We start from the raw sequence: 20,812 nt of genomic DNA, 5'->3' as shown, positions 1-20,812 counted from the left end.
TTAATTTATGAGTATTTTGTCTCAAGGAGGTCAGAAGAGGGCATCTGATCCTCTGGAACTGGAATTACAGATGGTTGTGAGCAGACATGTAGGTACTGGGAATCCAGCCCAGGTCCTCTGGAAAAGCAGCAAGTGCTCTTAACAGCTGAACCATCTCTCCAGCCCTGTGGATTTTGATGGTTTAGAGATTATAGTTCTAAGTGGAAATACATCAATGGTGCCATTGATGTACTCTGAGGAATTAAACCCTCAGAGTGACTATTTGGGGCTTATACCATTGGCACTATAGACAAAAACACGGTTTACTTTCCTGGCTGGGCATATTGGTCCTGACTGCTAAAGGCACACTGGGTTGCTGCTCCACCATGGTGACACAGAAGAGAATGTATGGAAAAGGGACTATTTTCATATCTAACCATAAAAGATCAACAGAAAATTACAGCCACCCAAGGACTATTGGGGTTTAAAGTCATTTGCCAGATAAAATACCCAAACTGGCTGAGGCACTGTTGGAAGCAGAGAACCTATGGGCAGTGGGAAAGAGAGAAGTCATAAAGATCAATGGCGGCCAGCCTAGGGGTCATTTCAGAAACTGACATGAGGATTTTCTTCCGTGTGTGTGTGTGTGTGTGTGTGTGTGTGTGTGTGTGTGTGTGTGTGTGTGTGTGTTTTGCAGGCTGAATAGAAGGTGGCTGGCAACAGTTACACTTATATCTAATTTATGTACTACAGTATGTGAGGGAGGATTGTGAACGCTGGAAGTAAAGGAGGCCTGAGTAGAATCCAGCCTCCTGCCTCCTCCAGAGACGAGACTGACCGAAGGGAGGAGGAGCATGTCCTCTTTCATCTTGGGTTTAGCCACTGGGATCCATATGTTATTGTCCATGAGTAGAACTTTCATCAGTACTGAGAAGGGTCTTCATGGATGTCGAGCTAGACCAGTAGGGCAGACAGTGCCAGGCAGCTTCTGTGTCTACAGACTCCACCTGCCCTGTCTCGGCCATGGCTATTTTATGTATGTTTCGCATACCTAGTACCTGCAGAGGTCAGAAGAGGGTGTCTAGTCCCTGCATGGGGAGTCATAGATGGTTGTGAGCCACCATGCGGGTGCTGGGAATTGAACCTAGGTCCTCTGTAAAAAAGGACAAGTACTCTAAACTCCAAGCCATCTCTCCAGATTTTTGAGACAAGGTCTCAGGTAGCCCAGGCTGGCCTCAGATTCCCTACCTGAGTGAGGGTGACCTTGAACTTGATCCTCTTGTCTCTACATCCCAAGTGCTAGATAATAGGTGTGCACCAGCAGGCCCAGTTTATGCAGTGCTGGGCAGTCAAGCCCAGGGCAGCTCCATGCATGCTAGGTAAGCACTCTGCCAACTGAGCCACATCCCCAACCCTATTTTTTTCTTGTAACCTTTCTTGAAAACATGCAAATTCTTATACTTTATTTTTTTGGCAAAATAAATAAAACTATGCTCTCTCTGGAACAGGCTCTACTCTCAGTCCGAGCATTTTAATGTTTGTCCCCCTGGAAATTATGGTGGGAACACGTGCCCTGGCCAACCCCTAAGAGGAATGTAAAGGAATGGATGCAAACATAGTCTATAAACTGTGAAGTTCTGTGCCCAAATGAAGTGGACTTAGGACAAGGGCAGAAGCTTTGGACTGTATGTGAGGCTGCACTCTGTCCTTCCTCAACATCAGGCTGTGAGACAACAGGCACTTGCCTTCTTGCCCAGCCAGCTTGCTCTCCCAAAGAGCTGGACCTGAAACCTCGCACCTCCGCCCTCCGCTCCTGACTTTGGAAATGAGAGTTGGGTAGACCACGCGGTTTAGAAATGAAAAGCAATTGCTCTTCCTGGATGCTTTATTGGAGGCTCTAAGCGTGAGCGGCATTGACACCCAGACTCTTTCCCAACATGCAAAAGGCACAGGAAAGTGAGACAGGAGGGGGCAGTGTGGAGGAGAGACCCCACTGCATGCAGTATGGGGAGTCTCTGGAAAAAATGGAAAGGTGGAGGTGGTGAGGGATACACCCCTGCTCATGAGCTGAGACTGACCTTCGGAGGGAAGGCCAACATGGCTTTTGCTGAAAAGTCCCACCTGGAAGGGTGGGAACTCAACTCAAGGTAGGAGTGGCTGGTGGCGGCTGCCCTTTGGGATTTCTAAAGTGCCAAACTGCACCAGCTGGCCAATGAGAAAGGGAAGGGGGTGAAGGGTGTGCCCATGGAGTTAGTTGGTCCGAGCCATGGGTGGGTTTTGGGGTGCCACTGCTTGGCTTGAGCCAGTGCTGTCTCACTCAGTCCTTGTCCAGGAGAAGGATGAGACCCCTTTCGATCTTCAGAGGGCTCCCACAGGGACTCTGGCTCTCCAGTCCCAGACAGAGGTACTGGTTAGATGAGTTGAGTCTCGGTGTTGGCTTTGTCCTATAGAAGAGGTCCCTGCCAAGAGGGGAGGGGAGGCTGGGGTCAGGCTCTCTGAGTCCCCAGCACCTCCCAGAACCTGGGCCCTGCTGGGTGGAACATCCTGGGACTCACCTCAGATCCTAACCAGTCCCCACAGTAACGTCTTGAGACCTTGAATCAGAAGCAAAGGCATTCGGGTTTCTTTTCTCTTGCTTTCTCTCTCTCTCTCCTCTGGTAGAGCCGTGGCCTCAAATCACGGCGTTGGCAATGTCTACTTCTAAACTATGAAATGCTGTCACACTGACAATAGAATTACTAGGAAGAAGGGGCAGGAAGTTCTGTCCAGTGCTCATGGGACAGTGAGTTACTGAGAGGGAGTTGGGAAGCACACAGCACAGAGACACCGCCAGTCACACACCAGGCCCCAGCCCGGCTCTAGATGTATTTTTTCTTGAGGTACCAGTAGGCAAAGTAGCCCATCCCACCCAAGGAGCCCATGAGGAAGGATGCCCCAAAGAACGATGGCGGCTTCCGCTTGACCAGTCGGAATGCGTTGGGGATGACAGCTGACAGCAGTGTGGTGTGGATGTCACCCAGGACTTTCCGGAAGGCGAAGCGTCTCTGGACCCTCTCAAAGAAGGACTGCAGGTTGGGCCGGCTGCCATCCTCCCAGTATTTCTTGGACAGTCCCAGGAACTTGAGGCGGTGCAGGGTGGCTCCCAGGAGGACATCCGCCAGGGTGAAGGCACAGCCACAGAGCCACAGCTCACATTTCTGCCCTGGAGAGGGAGAGGACACCTAGCACTCAAGCCCTGGCTCTGATCTGCCTGCCAGTGTCTCCTGAGGCTATTCCCTCCTGAACCTCTTCAGTGGCTGCTGCCACATCCTTCCCTACCTATACTGCCTTCCCTCTTAAGCCAACTGACTTGTAAATTGCAAAGATCTACCTTATTTCCTTTCTTCCTTTTTTTTTTTTTTTTTTTTTTTTTTTTTTTTTTTTTTTTTTGACAAGGTTTCATGTAGCCCAGAATGGTCTCTGATTCACAATGTAGTGAAGATAACCTTGAACTTCTCATCCTCCCGTCCACATCCGAGTGTCAGGATTATAGGCTCATACCACCATACCAAGTTTGTGCAGTGTTGGGCGGGGGTGGGGCTGGGGGTGGGATAGTGGGGGAGGTAATGGGAGGGGTCAAATCTAGAACTCTGTGCAAGTCAGACAAACACTCTACCAACTGAACTACATTCCCCAGCCCTTTCTTGTTCTTTCCTTTTTAATTTTGGAGACAGGATCTGTAGCTAAAACTGGCCTTAAACTTGTGATCCTCCCGCCTCGACCTCCAGAGTGCTGGGATTACGGGCGGGCGGCAGCACCTGAAACTGTAGACTTACATACCTAGCTGTTGGTTGATAGCGCCACCTAGTGTCACTCCCCGTTCCAAATTTAATGTGTCCAACAGGGAATTCTGGATCGTTGCTCCCAGGCCCACCACACACACCCCTTTGCTGTAGTCTCTCTCCTTCTATTCAGTACCAGAGCTCTGGTGCCACCACCAACTCTTTCTTCTGTTGCCCCCATAGTCAGTGAGCCGGTACTTCTTATTAACTTTATCTTCACAGCACATCCAGACTCCAGTGTCGGCTCCCACCATCCCGGCCTGAACAACCACTCTCCCACCCACATGGTCACAATGGTTTTTAAGTGGTCCCCTTGCCTCAGCTTCTGCCCCCTGAAGTCTACCCTCAACACAGCTGCTAAGCTCTAAATGGGATCCTGTCAAAACTGATGCCTCGTGGTCAGAGCAGAGCCCTGTGGTCCTACCTGTGTGGTTTGCCTCCAACTCCCTTCCAGGTCTCAGATTCTGCTTCCCCCTTGACTCTTACCCACCACACCTATTTCCTTGCGGATCCTCATGTCAAGCCTGCTCTCACCTCAGGGCCTATGCCTCGGCTGTCTCCTCTGCCTGGAGCAGTGTTCTCCTACCGAAGTGATGGGCTCAATTTATCTCCTCCATAGGCCTTTGCTGTTATCAATTTAAAACTGAAGGGCTGAAGGTATAGCTCAGTTAGTAGCGTACACGAGGCCCTGGGTTTGAGCCCCTGCCCTGAATAAACTGGACATGGTAGAACACACCTGTAATCCCAGCATTTGAGAGATGGGAGCAGAAGTCTGTGGTCATTCTTTGCTGCAAAGTGAGTTCAGGATGAGTTTGGGCTACTGGCTAATGGGGCAGAGTGGCGTGACAGGGACACCCTGCTAGGGTTGCTGCAAAGGTGTGGATTGGTGTGTCAGGGTCAGAGACTTTCTCTGCACCAGGCAGAGCCCCAGACATCCCCTTGCAGGGCCAGGTGACACCATGGGTGCTGACAGCCAGGACACCATCCTTTTCACACACAGGAGTAATGCATGTCACCTGCCGCCCACTCCAAGCACTCTGAATGTCTCTCGCCTCACAGTGTCCCAATAATTCTGTCATTCTCCCCACTCCATGTATGGGAGACTGAGGTCCCGGTGCAGGGAGGGACTTGTCAAGGCCACTGCTCCAGCCCTAGAACCTAGGTCTGCCTGACTCCCCAGTTCCTGACCCTAACAACTGGGAGGGCTCTGGGATCTCTGGGAGAAAGAGGCTGGGGGTTGGCAGAGTGGGTCGGGAAGCAGGTGGGCTGAACCCTTTACCCCTGCTATGACACCCACCCTCATTCTCGAGTTTCCTCTTCTCCAGCTCTGCCTCAATCTGGTCAAGCACCATAGCCAGCTCCCCAAGGATCTTCTTCAGGTAGCTCACATCATCGTGCTCCAAGATCTTGGCCTACAGGCGGAACAGGCATCTGCTCAAGCATGAGCTGGTCTCGGGGGGCCATGATATCTAGAGATGGAGTACTGCCTGCCCTCCCCCTGCATAAGCCTGCCTTCAGATACCCACTCCAGTGTATGGCATGGCCCACCATCACAGTGCGCCCTCACCCAGGACTGAAGCTTGCCCACACTCCCTGGCACCACTGCTGTGTGCTAGGTGTACCAATGTTCTTTTCCCAGAGAGTGGCTCTCTGTCAGTGAGGAGCTGTCTTGCTTCGAAGCACACGGAAGATGATCCCCATCCCATCAGGCAGTCTGTAGTCAATGGCAACTGATATGGGGGTATTAAAGCGCGGCCTGCTATATGTGTGGTGCCTTTTACATCCCCACGTCTGTGGGGTCAGATGAGGCTCAGTCACATCCCCTTCCCTACCTCTCCCATGTCCCTGGAGCACTCTTACATACTGTCTGATGCAAGAACCTGTGCTCAGGGCTCTGTTTTCAGAGACAGCATAGACCAGAGGCTAGGGGTGGGGTAGGGGTGGGCTTAGCTGTGTCTTTCCATGGCCAAGCAGATACGATATGGTAGATGAGACATGATTAGAGGATCAAACCAGTACTTTTTCCATGTCAAAGCATCTGCTGATCCTCCATCTAGAACCTTCTTCTACTTGGAGGGAGGGGACATAGTCAGGGCACTCACCATAGCTGTCCCTGTCTGTGGGAGGGAGGGGGAGGGGACATAGTCAGAGCATTCATCATAGCTGGCCCTGTCTGTGGGAGGGAGGGGATGCAGGCAGGGTGCTCACCATAGCTGTCCTGTCTGTGGGAGGGAGGAGATGTAGGCAGGGTGCTCATCATAGCTGTCCCTGTCTGTGGGACAGAGGGGATGTAGGCAGGGTGCTCACCATAAGCTTCTTCTGCTTTGAAAGGTAGGGCTCAGAGAGCTGTGGTTCCTCTTCATGGTCCAGTTTCATGAGGTCTGTGGTGGCATTGGCCAAATGTCCTGGAACAAAACAGGAAAGGTCCTGTCTCCCTGCCCCCCAGGGCCTCTCCTTCCCACATGGCCAGGAGAGGGCCACCTGCCTGGGGCACAAGGGGCCAGTAAACCTTGTTGAAGAGGACACTGTAGCCTTGAGGAGGAGGAGGAGGAGGAGGAGGAGGAAAAGGAGGAGGAGAAGGAGGAGGAGGAAGAGTAGGAACAGTAGGAAGTAATGCTGGAAATGTGTAGAACCTGAAACCCAGAGCTGTTCACCTTCCCAGAATCCCCTCCCCCAAATGGAGCCAGTCCCAGCTGGAGGTGTCCTCAGAGCTCCTCACCTCAAATCAGGCCCTGTAGGCTTTTCCTCCAGTGCTCTCACGTTTACACGCCTCTTTCCAACCTCCATCGCTCAGTGTGCACCTGTAAGCTCTCGCTTGGGTGAGTCTCACAGGGTGTCCTGTGTAGCCCTAGCTGGCCTAGAGCTTGCTGGATAGACCAGGCTGGTCTCAAGCTTGTGGTGATCCTCCTGCCTCTGTCTCCTAAGCGTTGGATTAGAGGTTCGCATCACCCCACCTCTCCCAAAGGGCTTCTGTGTACACCCTCCTGCCCCTGCCCCCTGTCTCCAGCTCATCCTGGGCCCCTTCAGGTAGTGTCCCAGCTCTCAGCTTGCCTTCAGGAACCACGGGATCCATCTCTCTCTCTCAGTTGCTCTCCCTTTCACGGGGCTGCCCCCGTAACCCTGTCCCCACAGGATATATCTCAGACACTCAAATCATTTTCCATGTACCAGACCCCTCTAAACCTCCTGGTCCACATCTCATTTCCTGGAACAACCATGTCCTTTATTCTTTTTTTTTCTTACAATTTATTTGTTTTTATTTTTTATTTTTATTTTTGTTGTTGTTTGTTTGTTTGTTTTTGGTTTTTCGAGACAGGGTTTCTCTGTGTAGCTTTGTGCCTTTCCTGGAACTCGCTCTGTAGCCCAGGCTGACCTCGAACTTACAGAGATCCTCCTGGCTTTGCCTCCCGAGTGCTGGGATTAAAGGCGTGCGCCACCACCGCCCGGCTTGTTTTTATTTGTATATGTATGGGTGTTTGACCTGAATGCATGTCTGTGCACACATGTAATGCTCTCAGAGTCCTGAAGAGGGTGTCAGAGCCCCTGGAACTGGGGTTACAGTTTTAGCTGCCATATGGGTTCTAGAAACAGAACCTGGGTCCTTTGCAAAAGCAGCACCCGCTGTTACCTGCTGAGCCCTCTCTCCAGCCCCCATAACCTCTATTCTTGAAGGCCTCTTTCTGGATCTAGCTGAACATCTCCCCTCTATGAAGCGCCCCCTTATCTTCCAGGTCTGACCTCAGGGCCTTTGTTCCAGTGTATGCTCTGCAGACTCTGCCAGGAGATGCAAACCTACCTACCTGGGCTGCCACAGCCCAACACCGCTCATCTACGGCCTCCGTGAAAAGCGTCCCTTGCACAGTGCAGTGCACAGCCTATATTCTTTGCCAGATGTGGTCATTTGATGTTGGTGTACTTATCTATCTCACAGTCTCTGAGCTCATGCTCAGCTGTAGCTAGATGAGACTCATCTCTGTTCCCCGAAAGCCCAGCACAGGCCTGGCCCAGAGCAGGACTCAGTGAGTGTTGAAGAAAGGAAGGGGATGGGCAAGAGTGTGAGAAGCTGCAGCCGTCAGGTGGCTGTCCTCCGAGGTCTCTTCACCTACCCCCCACCATGGCCTGATGCGGTCAACACTGTCAGCTCTTCCAGCTCTGGGCTATATTAACTCTCACTGACGTTTCACGAATGTGAAGGTCAAGCCAATCTCTCTCCATGGCCGCCCGTGTGCCTGTCTTTAGACTATGGAGAAGACCTTGGAACACTTTCACAGTCACTGTGGGCTGACTTTGCTCCTCTGCACTCTGTGAGGTCCCCCCCATCCCCCGCCTTCCCTGTGGGATCCTAAAATTATCTCTGCTTCCTCAAAGGGATGAAAACTGGGCCCACTCTGAACCCCACTGCCTTCCAGGTTCCATCAGATGGCTCAGGACAAGATCAGGCCATGTCACCTTACACCTCCTCTCTCAGGGCCTCTGTCTCCAGGAAATCCAGAGCTGCTCATGTCAGGGCCCATAGCTCTTTCTCCGTAAAGTGCCCCCTCCTCCAAGCCTGCTCCTCAGATTCACATGAGACCCTGCCACTGCCCCATGCTCCACTCTGCCCAACTATACGTCCTTTGGCTCTACATATGCTGCACCTGTCCTACCCCACAACCTGACGTGATCTTCCCTCTCCTTTTACAAATGTTCCTACTTGTTCTTGATGTTGCCACAATCCCAGGTGCTAGGACCAACATCTTCTGTTGCCCCGGGACCTCTGTGTTGTCCTGATCCTGATATTGGAACTATATTTAAAAATTTTTTTTTGTTTTCTTTTTTTTGAGACAGGGTTTCTCTGTGTTGTTTTGGTGCCTGTCCTGGATCTCACTCTGTAGACCAGGCTGGCCTTGAACTCACAGAGATCTACCTGGCTCTGCCTCCCGAGTGCTGGGACTAAAGGTGTGTACCACCGCTGCCCGGCTAAAATTTTTAACTAATTGATTTGTGAACAGGTTATATATACAGATTAAAAACTCAAGCAAAGGGAAAAGATGTGCAATAAAAATAAATCTCCTTAGTCAGGTGTGGCGATGAACACATCTGTAATTCCAGCACTTAGAGGCAGGAGAATCAGAAGTTCAAGGTCATCCTCAGCTACATAGTAAGTTTGAGACCAGATTGGACTACATGAGACTACATGTCTCAAAAACCTCCAAACAAAACCAAACCGTCATTACCTCTCTGTCTTCAGACTCTCAGCTTTACTCCCTGGAGACTAACAGTACTGCAGTTTCTTGTACACCCTGAAACATCCCTTGCACCAAGAGTCCAGGGCATTCTTTAGTACTTGCTAGAGCAGATGGCACACACACTACGAATTTGGTCCTCCCCTCTTTTTGCCACTCATTAGCATGTCTTTGAGAACATCCCAAGTGTCTATTATTTTTCAGTATAACAGCCCTATAATGGATTTACTCTGTCTTCAACTCATAGGTTGTTTCCGGTGATGTTTCTCAACATGCTGTGGTGAGAAATTTGTATACACTTCCTGGTGCACAAGTTCAAGTGTTAGCTTGGGGTAATCTTCAAGGCATGAGCCTTTTTGGCCTGTGGTACAGAGCGCCCTCACCCCCATTCCCTGGCTGTCCAAGTCTCCTTAGCTCGCACTGTCATTGCCTGACCTTGTCTTTGCTTCCAGGAGTGATGATCCCAGGATGGAGGAGGCTGTGTTTATCTTTATCTGTTGGCAGCCTCACCCAGGGCCCATTGATATTGCTGACATATAGGGGCAACAGCATAGAGACAGCTCCTGAGTCTTCCTCAAGGGCTGAGTTTCACAGCCTCACCCCTCCCTACCTCTGCACAACGGTGAGACAGAGGGGGATGGGAAGGGAAAGGAGGTGACCACTTACTGAGCATCTAGGACTTATTAGACATGGTCATGGCTCTTCCGCCTACAGGACCACCAAATTCTATAACAGAATCTAGATGCAAATCCCCACGAGAAAACTATTGATGGGTCATCTGACTGAACCTAATTTTCGTTCATTGAGTATGGGTAGGCTGCTAGTTAGGAGAGTACATGGGTGACCTTGGATCAGAAAACAGAGACCTACTGGGTGTCTTGCCATGCCTGGGCAGCCTTCTGTGGAAACCTTAACCCTGATGTCACTCAGGGCTCTTGGCTACCTATGCAGGGCCCTCCCCTTGACCTCGGGTGTCTGCAGCTGGGACTCCCTAGGAGGTCTCACAGACCTGGGAGAAGAGCCACTGGTGGGCCATCTGTGCAGTTATCTGAATGGGGTGGTAGGAGGGGGGTGTGCACAGGGAAGAAAGTCAGAAGGGAGAGAGGGAGGAGGGGAGGGAGGGATGAATAGAAAGACCCAGGGACCGCAAGGAGGAAGTAATGGAAGGTAAAGGAAGTAATGGAGGGCTCTGTGGGGCAGGACTCACTGCGGATCTCAGCCGTGGCATACTTGGGGATCATGGAATCCGTGGTGAGCTCAGGGTGCAGGATGCAGCCGTGTGTGTAGGCGTCCATGGGCAGTGCATCCAGCAGTTCCCGGTATTGTAGCACTCGGGCGTGTTGTGGGCTGCCTGCCTCAGGCATCAGGGCCACCACATGCTCTGTGGAGACCACCAAGGGCTAGAGCAGGGTCCGTGGCTAGCCCCACCGTAGGAACCCAGAGCCCCAAGCGCCATGCCTGGAAGTCCCAGACCTATCCTTCTGGGACTCAGCCACTGGCTATTGGGAATCCTGGTGACCCAGTGGTGACTCTGGGCTTCACTAAGCTATCTCTCATGGGGCCAGCACCATCCTCCCAGTGCAGGATAGTAGCCAGGTGGAGGGAGGTATGTGCCCAATGCTGCCTGCTTTCCATGGGCTCAAAAGCTGGACGCTTAGAACTTAATCCTCCTTGACTTGGCAAATAATTATTCACATCCATGCTTCTTTTTTGAGATGGAATCTCACTTAGTATGCATCTCAAACTGGAGAGTCTCCTGCCTCGACCTCCAAAGTACTGGAAGTACAGGGCATAAGCATGTGCTACTATGCCCAGAAAAAAAATATTCTCTAAAAAAAAAAAGCTGTTTTGAAGTTGAGTGTCATGGCACACACCTTTAATCCCAGCACCTGAGAAGCAGAGGCAGGGGGATCTCTGTGAGTTTCATGTTAGCCTGGTCTGCATAGTGAATTCTAGGCCAGATGGAGCTATGTAGTGAAACCCTATCTCAAAAAAATGTTTTGAGTTAAGGTGGGTCTCATGTAGTCCAGCATTGCCTCAAACTCTGCCATGTAACTGAGCCTGGCCTTGAACTCCTGATCCTCCTTCACCTTCACCTACTAAGTGCTTAAATTACAGGCATGTGCTACCATGTCCTACTTGCTAATTCTTGCTCTTAAAAATAGTGCAAGCCTGGGCACTGGGCCCACTGTCCCAGCTGCCCCAACCTTTGTCACAGGCAGCAAGCTTTTGAGCCTTAGAGGCCAGAGGGAGGGAGAGGTAATGGAGAAGTTCTGGGGTGTCTTGTGTGTATCTTCAGGGTTCCAAGTTGCCTGAGAGCATGCCAGTGGGGTTCCTGGGAGTCTGGTCCTAACTATGTTTAGAAGGTTGTAGGGTACTGGGCCCTGAGAAATTTGATTCTGTCTATGGGAGCATGAGGGAATCCTGAGGGCCAGGGCTGAGCCTGAACCTGCAAGGGGTCCTGGGGAAGGAAGGGAGCTGTACCCCAACTGACCTGGGTTATTTGGGCCATGTCCTTCCCTGGGGTGCCAGGGAGAGATGTGTGGCTCTGGGGGCATCTGAGCCCTGACAGTAGCCTGTGGTTTCTTTGGGGGAACACTGAGTCCTGCCCACGGCTCAGCGGCTTGCTTAGGTTCAAAGACGGTGTCCGAGCCCGTGGAATCCCTGTTGCATACCCCGCGCACACCTATGGGGCATAGCATACCTCCTGTGAAGGTGCGCTCCACGTAGTCAATGATCTGGTCATAGTCACTGATAATGTTGTCTCGGTGGATAATGACTGGCACCTCCTCACCCAGGTTGAGCCGCATGAACCAGGGCTCCTTATGCTCGCTCTGTGGCAGGCTCACATCCCTCTCTTCACAGGCCAGGCCCTTCTCTGCGATCACCAGCCGCACCTGCAGGCGCCAGGGTCAGAGCGGGGGAAGGCGGGTGGACACAGGGGACACTCTGCCCGGGTGGGGGAGGCGTGCAGGAAAGGAGGTCAGAGGTCACACACAAGAGGGGACACTTGCTTGCAGCCCGTTCTTGGGCATTTGGGTAGGGGGTTATGGCTCTGGGTCACGTGCTTGGGGGTTGGAGAGAAATGCAGCCCTAGGCTGAAACACAGGGTAGTGCTGCGTGGCGGCCAAGGGGCTAACATGTTGGGCCGGGGTTCCAGCTGTGCATATGTGGGCGAATTGCCTCAACCCCCGAGGCCAAATGAAAGTATTAATAGTTCCAAGTTTGTGTCTAGCACACAGATGGTGCTCAGTTCATGTTTATTGTTACCATGATGCAGACACTCAGGGGTAGATCTGGCCAGGAAATTCACAGAAATTTCAAGTGTCATTATAACCAAGAGCTAAATGTCTCAGATGATTTGGGGAACAGAGTGTAGTAGAAGATAACGTGCCCATATCCACACCATCTTGCTTTGCTCTAAACACTGTCCCATCTCCATTGCCTGGTTGGATGCTGGCAACAGCCACCAGAGGACAAAGCAAGGGGGCAGCTAAAGCCAAGAGAGGGCCGGCATCATGCCCCATGTCACACAGGTGCTTAGCAGCCAGCTTATAACTAGAAGCAATGGTTCTAGACCAGGGTCCTCTTTTGGGGGCTTTCCTCTAGGGAGTTCCTGGGGCTAACCTCTCCTGAGTTTTCCCTTATGTCTCTAGAAGGCCAATGTGACCAGGCACACTCCTGACCCATGCTGTGTCTGGGAACCTGGAAGATGCCCAAAGCTCTTGTGGCCCAGTTGCCCTCACAGGTGGGGTGAGACTCGGGAAAGAGGACGGTCTTGACCTAGATCTCTGGAAAGGGGATGTTGGCGACCCACTCCTACATTGCCCTCCCATCTTTTGGCTCCAGTCCACAGCCTCCAAAAGGGGCAGAGGCCATTCTTGAGCATCCATGTCCACCCACACCAGAGATGGCAAGTCCTGGGCTGAGCACCCCAATTCCCTCCGAGATCCCAGTTATCAGAAGAGGGGCCTAGGGTCAGAATCACAGGCTTGTGTCTGTTCCAACCCAGAAGGTGGCTTTAAAAGTCCTCTTACTTCTGGGAGCCTCCTGCTGTACGGAGTCCTGCTGTGTCCCCTCAGAGGGCTGTGGGAGGAGTCAAAGCCCCACCCTGTATGATGTTCCCCTACACTGTGGGGTGATGTGTCTTAGCTACTTGGATTAGACCAGGTGTGCTGGCTAGTGTTCTGAGTCCTTTGGGAAGAGGGACTCTCAATTGAGAATACGAGGCAATGCCTCCGTAAGAGCCGGCTCTAGTCTGTCGTGCATTTTCTGGATTAATGGTTGATGTGGGAAGGCCCAGATCATTGGGGGCAGTGATACCCCCGGCCATGTGGTCCTGGATGGTGTAAGGAAGCAGACTGAGCAAGCCATAGGGAGCAAGCCAGTAAGCAGCTCTCCCCTACGGCCTCTGCCTCAGTCCTTGCCTCCAGGTTCCTGCCCTGACTTCCTTCAGTGATAGACTGTTACTTGAGAGTTGTAAGCTAAGGTAAACTCTTTCCTCCTCAAGCTGCTTTTGGTCAGTGCGGTTTTTATCACAGCAATAGACTAAGACACCTGGTTTGGGAGACAGAGAGACTTGGAATTGAAGCACCACCCTACTGGATGTTTGCTGTGTGATCTGACAAGTCACTTGGCCACTCTGTTCTCTATGTAGCCCTGGCTGTCCTGGAACTCGCTCTATAGACCAGGCTGGCCTTGAACTCATGGAGATCTGAATGCCTCTGCCTCCTTAGTGCTAGGATTAAAGGCATGCACACCAACACCTGGCTGACTACTCTGATCTCTGGTGGTATAGTTTATTTTGTAAGATGTGGACAGAGTCTCAGCACAGTTAATCCATGGTCCTAACATGGACACACACACACACACACACACACACACACACACACACACACACACACACACACACACACACACTGCACCCCCACTTGGTATCCTGGAGCCCTTCATGGTTCACACTCACAGCTAATGTGGACACCCTTCCTTCTGTTTGGTGGCTGTGCAAAGAGAGAGGTAATTCACCCTTGAACTTCCAACACTCACTCACAGCTTCATTTATTCTATTCGCCAAATGCTAGTTCTATAGAACTGGGCTAGACATAGGGACCCAGCTCATCTTCCTGGCTCTGCTGTGTGACCTCAGCTGCCACTGACCCTTTCTGGGCCCCTCTCTCCCCCTTCTTTCTCTCCCTCCCATACCTTCCTCTAGGGTCGTGGGAGGGGTTTCAGGTTCTGCCAGGAAGAACTACCGCAGAGCAGAGCGAGCAGCCTGGGGCAGCATCTGTTTGCTCTAGGTGTGTGAGTGGGCAAGTGTGAGTGGGCACTGTGTGTGCATGTGTACAGTGTGCTTGTGTGAGCGTAAAGGAAGTGTGTGTACTCGGCCTGGTACAGTGTGTGTGTGTGTGTGTGTGTGTGTGTGTGTGTGTGTGTGTGTGTGTGTGTGTTCATGGGCAAGGTGTGTGTGTGTGTATGCATATGTGAGCCCACTCATGGGGGGCATGCTGTACTGTGTAGAGGCCCCTAAGCTTTGAGGTGGAGCTGGCCAAGAGCAAACACCTGGTCCCTTCTTGTATATCCCAGTGGCCTTTGGCTCTGCCAAGCTGGGAGAGGGAGGCTCCTGGTCAACCTGGGACTTCCCAGTGGCTGGAAAGAAGACCAAACCAGGCCTTTGGCCTTGGCCTTGGCCTTCTGCCCCATCAGGGCACTTTTCACCAGAAGCCACACTCTGGGCTGTGCCCTGAGGCTCCCTTGAGGGAGTCAGGTATGGGCTTCTGCCTAGGGAGGGACTATCTTTAGAGACAGTAGCCCTGCTTGGAGCTGCCTCAGGTCATGCTGGCAGATGGCCAAGGAGACTTTCACCTTTAGCGGAGCTGAAGGCCAGAGCCATGTGCCATCTTGCAGGGGAGAGAACCCAGGCCCAAGGGAAGGGCACACAGCCACCACAGACATCTGCCACTCCATCTCCTGGAGACTTGGCTAGACCCAGGGGGTCACCACTCTGTTTGACCATCTCTGGGGAATCTGTCTCCTTTGTGAGCACCTGGAAAGTGTTTCCTGGTGCCTCATTGGGGTGGCTCAGAGTGGGATGGTTGTGATGGTCTGGGTTGGCTTTTCTACACAGTAATGTAGTTGCTGTGTGACTTTGTAAAAGGCACTCAGAGTCTCTCAGCCTTATTTATTTTTCCAATGTCCCCTCCCCTTAATACTATTTATGAACAGCTGCCAATTTACCAAAGCAAATACTTTTTAATTTAATTTAATTATTATTATTATTAATTTTTTTGTTTTTTTTGAGACAGGGTTTCTCTGTGTAATTTTGGTGTCTGTCCTGGATCTCGCTCTGTAGACCAGGCTGGTCTCGAACTCACAGAGATCCACTTGGCTCTGCCTCCCCAGTACTGGAATTAAAGGTGTGTGCCACCACCGCCCGGCAATTTTATTATTTTGTTTTTGAGACAAGGTCTCTAGCCCAAGCTGACCTCTGCCTCCCTAGATAGCCAAAAATGACCTTGAACTTCCACCCTCAGGCCTCTGTCTCCCCAGTGCTGGGGTTACAGGTGAGTGCTACTACACCTGGTTTTTCAGACACCAGTGGCTTATAAATTTCCAATACTGTTCATTGGGCACCTACAAGCCAGGCCTTGCGCTAAGTGCCGGAGGCCCTGTGGTGAACACAGCAGACCCCCATTCTGCTATTGCTGACGTTCCCTCTGGACAGATGGAGGGAGGATGTCAAGACAACAGGGTAGTGCCATGGGTACAGCTTCAAAGAGGATGGTGCGTCAGGCAGGCCTATGAGGATGGAGCATCTCAACAAAACTCCAACAAGGTAATGGAGTGGTCCACATGGGGCCCTGGGCAAGGGAGCTGCAGAGGCACTAAGCAGAGCCATAGGGACATGTCTGAAACAACGGGAAGCCAGTATGGGTGGGTTAGGACCAGGGATGGAGTACAGGGGGCTTAATGAAGAATCCCAGACTCAGGTAGGGGGGCATGTGCAAATAAATGCAGGGAGCCCATGAGGACAGGAATGCCATGTCTCTGCAGTGACAGAAACTACCTGGCTGCTATCCTCTCTTCAAGGATGTGGGCCATAAGGTCTGGTGTGGGCGTGGCTTCACAGTTGTAGTTGCTCAAAGTATGTATATATTCACTGGGACTTGAACACGACCTGCTGCCAGATTGTGTTAGATCGTGGGCTAGTGCAGAAAGACACGTCATTACATAAAATAGTGGTATTAAAAATATTTCCATAGCTGACCTTGAAAATGACTGGTTCCCTTTCTGCTCTAATAACCCTACCGTGGCACATCATTCAACTGAAAACAGCATGCTGAGAAGGGTCCATGGGCTTTCTATAACTGACTGCCAACCAGGTTAGACCCTTTCAGATCATTGTGAGGACTCTGAGTCTCTCCTGGGAGGGAGCAGGGAGCTACCGTGGGTGCCTGGGCCGGAATGTGCTGAGCATGCTGCAGGCGGGTCGGCAGGAAGTGCCCAGAAGTTTGCAAGGCAAGGTAGTTAGTTGCCCTTCCAGTTCTTGCATGGGGTTAGGACTGGTCCCTGGCAGAACCCAGACCTAAGACTTTTAACACTGGGAGCTGAAGGCTGGGATACAGACTTCTTATAGGTGTTGCCAGGACAGTGGCAGGGCCCATGAGAATGGAGCAGAGGAACCTTGAATGTTGCAGGGGGCCGGGGTGGCCTGAGATTTGCTCTCATAGAAATAGCAAAATCATCAGCAGTCCACTCTCTTACATCCTTCTGCTGTTCCAGGTGCTGGACTGAGAGCCTTATGTGAACTAAACCACACGTTCCCTACAGGTACTTAGGGGGGTGGTGCCAGTGCTTACGAATCCCCCAGCACTGTCAATATCCAAACTTTACAAGAGGAAACGAGCCCAGAGACTGTGAGTGACCTGGTAAAGCTACTCAGTAGCAAGTAGCTTAGTGCTTAAAAAAAAAGGAGGGGACAGGTATAAGGGGAGTGGGGTGTGTGTGTGTGTGTGTGTGTGTGTGTGTGTGTGTGTGTGTGTGAGGCAGAGCACACTGAGGAGGGAAGGCTATTCTTTCTGCACGGGGAAGGAGAGATCCTGGCAGGTTGTAGCTTAGATTTTTTTTCCTATGGAGGAAACTGAGGACCAGAGAGGGCCAAGGGTGTACCTAGTTAGTGGAACTGTAGTCCTCTGACTCCCTGATTTTTGCCCCTCTCGGCTTCCCTCCTGTTCTGAGAAGCAGAGGAAGCCAGAGAAGGAACATCCTTAGAAGCCATGGTCATAATCCCTGTATTCAGTCACAGCTTCTCCCAAACCCCATGGTCTCCAACTATGACCCACGATGGTGCCTGACTATTCCCTGTCAGTGCGCAGCTGTGTAAGGCAGGTACTCCATGTGTGACTATGCATAACATCTTTCCGCCTCCCACCCTCAGATGGAGGTGCTATTGTTGCCCACAAAAGACCAAACAAAGTGAAACCTAGAGAGGTTATGATACCACAGGGCCATGAAGCTGAGAGGGACAAGGACCTCGAATCTGGCTCACGACACAACCGGTGTCTTCATGGTAGTCAAGGATGACAGAATCCTTGGCACATGCTTTCTAGAAGTCCATGTACTGCCTCCTTTCAGTGACCTTTACCCTCGGTTTACCAAATGCATAACTGAGATATCAGAGTCAAAGCAATGTATACATATTACTCTGCTAGGCAGGGACAGCCCAGCTGTCTGGGCCCAGAGTCTATGCTTTGGGCTCCTGCCTGGTCTTGCTGCTACAGATCCCCAGTGCCCCCAGGGGTTGCCAGGAGTCTCTGAAGTAGCCCATTTCTGCAAGTAACAGTTCAGTACCACCGAGGCCAGGTTTCCCAGAGGCACCTGCTGCAAGCATGGCCTCGGGGCCAAAAGGGATGATGGAATGCACCTGCTGAGTTCCTACTGCACACCAGGTTCTTACCACACGCCTGTGTTCTGGAACCCCCCCCCCCCCAGGGAATCTACAGGTCTAGGGAGAAGGCCCTGTTTGCAGGTGGGATGTTGAGTCACAACCAGGAGAAGTGACCTGCCCAGAGTCACTCAGTGGGTAAGCAGCCAAGAGAAAAACCAGCCACAGGATTGCCAAGCCCATCCTCTTCCTGTGTGCTGCTTTCAGGCTGCTGTGCCTCTACCCTGGTGGGGGAAGCAGGAGGATGCCTAGGCTAGCTGGAAAGACACTTAGCCTAAAGGAATGCTGCTGTGAGCAGTCCCTTCCCTAACTCAAGCCCACCTATGCCCTGTGCTCAGGCTGAATATGAGTCTTCCCTGAGGGAAGAGCAGGAGACCCTCTCAAGGGACAGGAGAGGGATGCCTCTCCCTGCCCCACATTGTGTTCCAGTCACTGAGGCCTGCTTCTTGAAGGTCTGGCCTGGGGGAGGTTCTGGGATCTGGAGGTCAGTCTGACCCATCTCCAAATCCTCAGTGCCTTCTACAACCCAGGACATGCTCAGCAATCGAGTAGGTGCTTGGTAAGCACATGCAAAATGCGTGGACAGGTCTCAGAATGACCTTGGCTAACTCTGACTTTTCTTTATCTAGCATTTTTTTTTTTCACTCGATGCTGGGACTTCAGCCCAGAGCCTCAGGCAGGTTAAGCACGAGCTCTCCCACCACACTGATCCCTAATCTTTCCTAACACTTTAATGACTCCTCACACCCTATCAGCAGACCCTCCATCCCTCCCCAGACACCAACATCAACACTCTGTGCACAGTCTCACTTCATCTTCACAGTAGTGGTGTGCGTCCCATTTTACAGATCAGAACACTTAGCCTTTGGAGAAGCAAACAGGGGCATCCAAAGCTCCATGGTGGGCCAGCAAAGAAGAGCTCACTAGGCTCTACTTGACCTCAGACTCAAGGACTCTAAACTGGGTGACCAAACAGTGATGGGTGGCCCAACCTTCTCAGTATCACCTATGTGGGCCTCTAGACTAACCAAGCCATCTGGGGCAGAATCCAGCGAGCTGTGTCTTAGCCAGGATCACGAAGTGATTTCAAGGCTCAGTGGGGTGTGAGTAGAGCCAGCCTGGAATACTGTTGTGTCACTCCTTAAACAGCCCTCCAGCAACTCTACCGAGGGGCTGAAGTTCCTGGTGGCTATTATTCCCGCTATCCTATCCCATTTTCCAGGTTATAAAACTGAGTCTGGGCCAAAACACAAATGCAAGTCTGGTTTCCAAGGCACTTATCTTCAGCAACCCCCACCCCCATGTGTAAAATAAATGCATGGAATGAGGGGAGGAAGAGCTGGGTAGTCAGATAACAGCGCTGTCTTGGCTCTAGCAGGACCTAGCTCTGGGCTCTGGCCATGGTGCTGAACCTACAGGGTACATACAGGGCTGTTGCCCGGGGTGAGAGACTGAGTCCCTTAGAGGCAGCTGGGTATTGGGGCGCAGTACCTGGTCTCACTCCCACAAAGCGGGAAACCCAGTGATAGCACTGGGGTGTACTTTCAACTGCTCCTTCCCCCAGCAAGTCGGGAAAGGGTCTAAGGGGCCAGAGCCAGTCTGTGCCTTTAAGAGCAAAACACAGATCTGATGGGCTGCTCTGAGGGGATGGATTAACTCCTTCCTTCTCAGAGCAAGAGAAAAGGGTGACGGCTGGGACAGACTTTCCAAGCCCAGACTGAAGAAGACCCCCGCCAGAACCGAGGGCCTGGGAGCTGTGTCTTGGGAGCTCACGGTGTCTGGGACAGCGGGTGGGGGGGAAGGCTGGCCCAAAGTGAGGCTTCCTCGGTTCAGTCCCTGATATCAGGCCGCTTGCCGGCAGGGCCGGTCTGTCCCCGGCCTTTGTCTCTCGGTTCAGGTGTCCCCAGGAGGGAACGAGGCCTAAGGAAATGCTCCTGGAATTGGGGCTGGGCTCTGCAGTGGACAGGACAGACCTCTCCGGGGAAGCTGGTGCCACCTGCCCCTCGTGGCGGTCCCCTCCCAGCCTCCCGTCCGCACCCTGCGCCCCCTCTACCTTCTGCGAACTGAAGGACTGGGTCCAGTGGTACAGAACCAGGCTCTCCTTGGGCCAATGGGCGGGGCTGGATGCCTCGGGCGCGTCGGGGGCCTCCACCGGCTTGGCTGCATCGCTTTCCAGCGCTGAGATGGGCCACCAGCTGCAGTTGGTGGGGGTCAGATTGTTGGGGGTCGCCATGACAGCCCGCGATCGGAGGAGGAAGGAGGCGGCTCGGCGGCGGCGGCTCGCTGGCGCCCAGCATCACATGGCCTCGCCGAGCCTGCCCCTCTTCCTCCTCCCCTCTCCGCGATGTCATTACTCACTGGGTGCAGGGGGAGGGGCAAGGGGATCCCGGGGCTCTTTCCTCCTCCTCCCATCTGTGGGTCCTCCCTGAGGGCCCCAGGGAAGGAAGGATGCAGGAAACCGAGGCGAGTGGACCGCGCCCCCCAGAGCACTCACAGCTGGCCAGTCACCTGCCGAAGACTCCACCATCATAATACATTTGTGTCTCTCAATCTTGCAGAAGCGCCTCTTAGTTTAGATAAATGGCAGGATAGAGGTCTATTTAACCCCTTTCACAAGTAGTGCCAGGAAATAACCCTATTTGAAACTGCTGTTTTCTGACTTTCCCCCTCCTAAAGGGCTTCCAACAGCAGAAGGGAATAAACTATGATTTATTAACCACACGGGCGCTTACTCCAGCAGGCACCTCACTAAGGGTTTTACAGCTGTCCACCCTTTGGCCTGTTTTACATAAGAAAGGAAGGCTCCGAGAAGTGACCTTGCTCAAGGTGACTGGGCTGCTAACTGG

General features: G+C 52.3%; 1 protein-coding gene across 3 annotated transcripts; it reads right to left on the bottom strand.

Moving 5' to 3' along the window:
• Positions 1-1,850: 1,850 nt before the first annotated feature.
• Positions 1,851-20,299, bottom strand: Gdap1l1 (ganglioside induced differentiation associated protein 1 like 1). Of its 3 annotated transcripts, none has more exons than XR_008215020.1 (7): positions 20,020-20,299; positions 11,730-11,922; positions 10,233-10,406; positions 6,108-6,205; positions 5,098-5,212; positions 2,535-3,181; positions 1,851-2,438 (listed from the first exon to the last, which is right to left on the bottom strand). XR_008215020.1 is itself a non-coding variant. In XM_052724063.1 (6 exons), exons 1-6 carry the CDS (start codon positions 20,197-20,199, stop codon positions 2,838-2,840), a joined length of 1,104 nt encoding a protein of 367 aa, XP_052580023.1. In that variant the 5' UTR covers positions 20,200-20,299; the 3' UTR covers positions 1,851-2,837. The 3 variants fall into 3 exon arrangements, 1 of the variants encoding a protein (XP_052580023.1); XR_008215021.1 differs by having other exon boundaries at positions 11,730-11,974; positions 20,020-20,115; XM_052724063.1 differs by having other exon boundaries at positions 1,851-3,181.
• Between the last annotated feature and the right edge of the window lie 513 nt (positions 20,300-20,812).

Source organism: Peromyscus californicus, unplaced genomic scaffold (assembly GCF_007827085.1).
Source record: "Peromyscus californicus insignis strain IS unplaced genomic scaffold, ASM782708v3 Scaffold_7__1_contigs__length_154581171, whole genome shotgun sequence".
Lineage (NCBI taxonomy): Eukaryota > Metazoa > Chordata > Mammalia > Rodentia > Cricetidae > Peromyscus > Peromyscus californicus.
The sequence above is the reverse complement of the archived record's forward strand: the minus strand, read 5'-3'. Positions and strand labels throughout refer to the sequence as shown.

Coding starts and splice junctions, on each gene's coding strand:
- Gdap1l1 (XM_052724063.1), bottom strand. CDS start 20,199: ATGGCGACCCCCAACAATCTGACCCCCACCAACTGCAGCTGGTGGCCC. Junction 11,923..20,019: donor AGTCCTTCAGTTCGCAGAAG/GTAGAGGGGGCG, acceptor TGGCGCCTGCAG/GTGCGGCTGGTGATCGCAGA. Junction 5,213..6,107: donor CAAAGCAGAAGAAGCTTATG/GTGAGCACCCTG, acceptor TTCCGCCTGTAG/GCCAAGATCTTGGAGCACGA.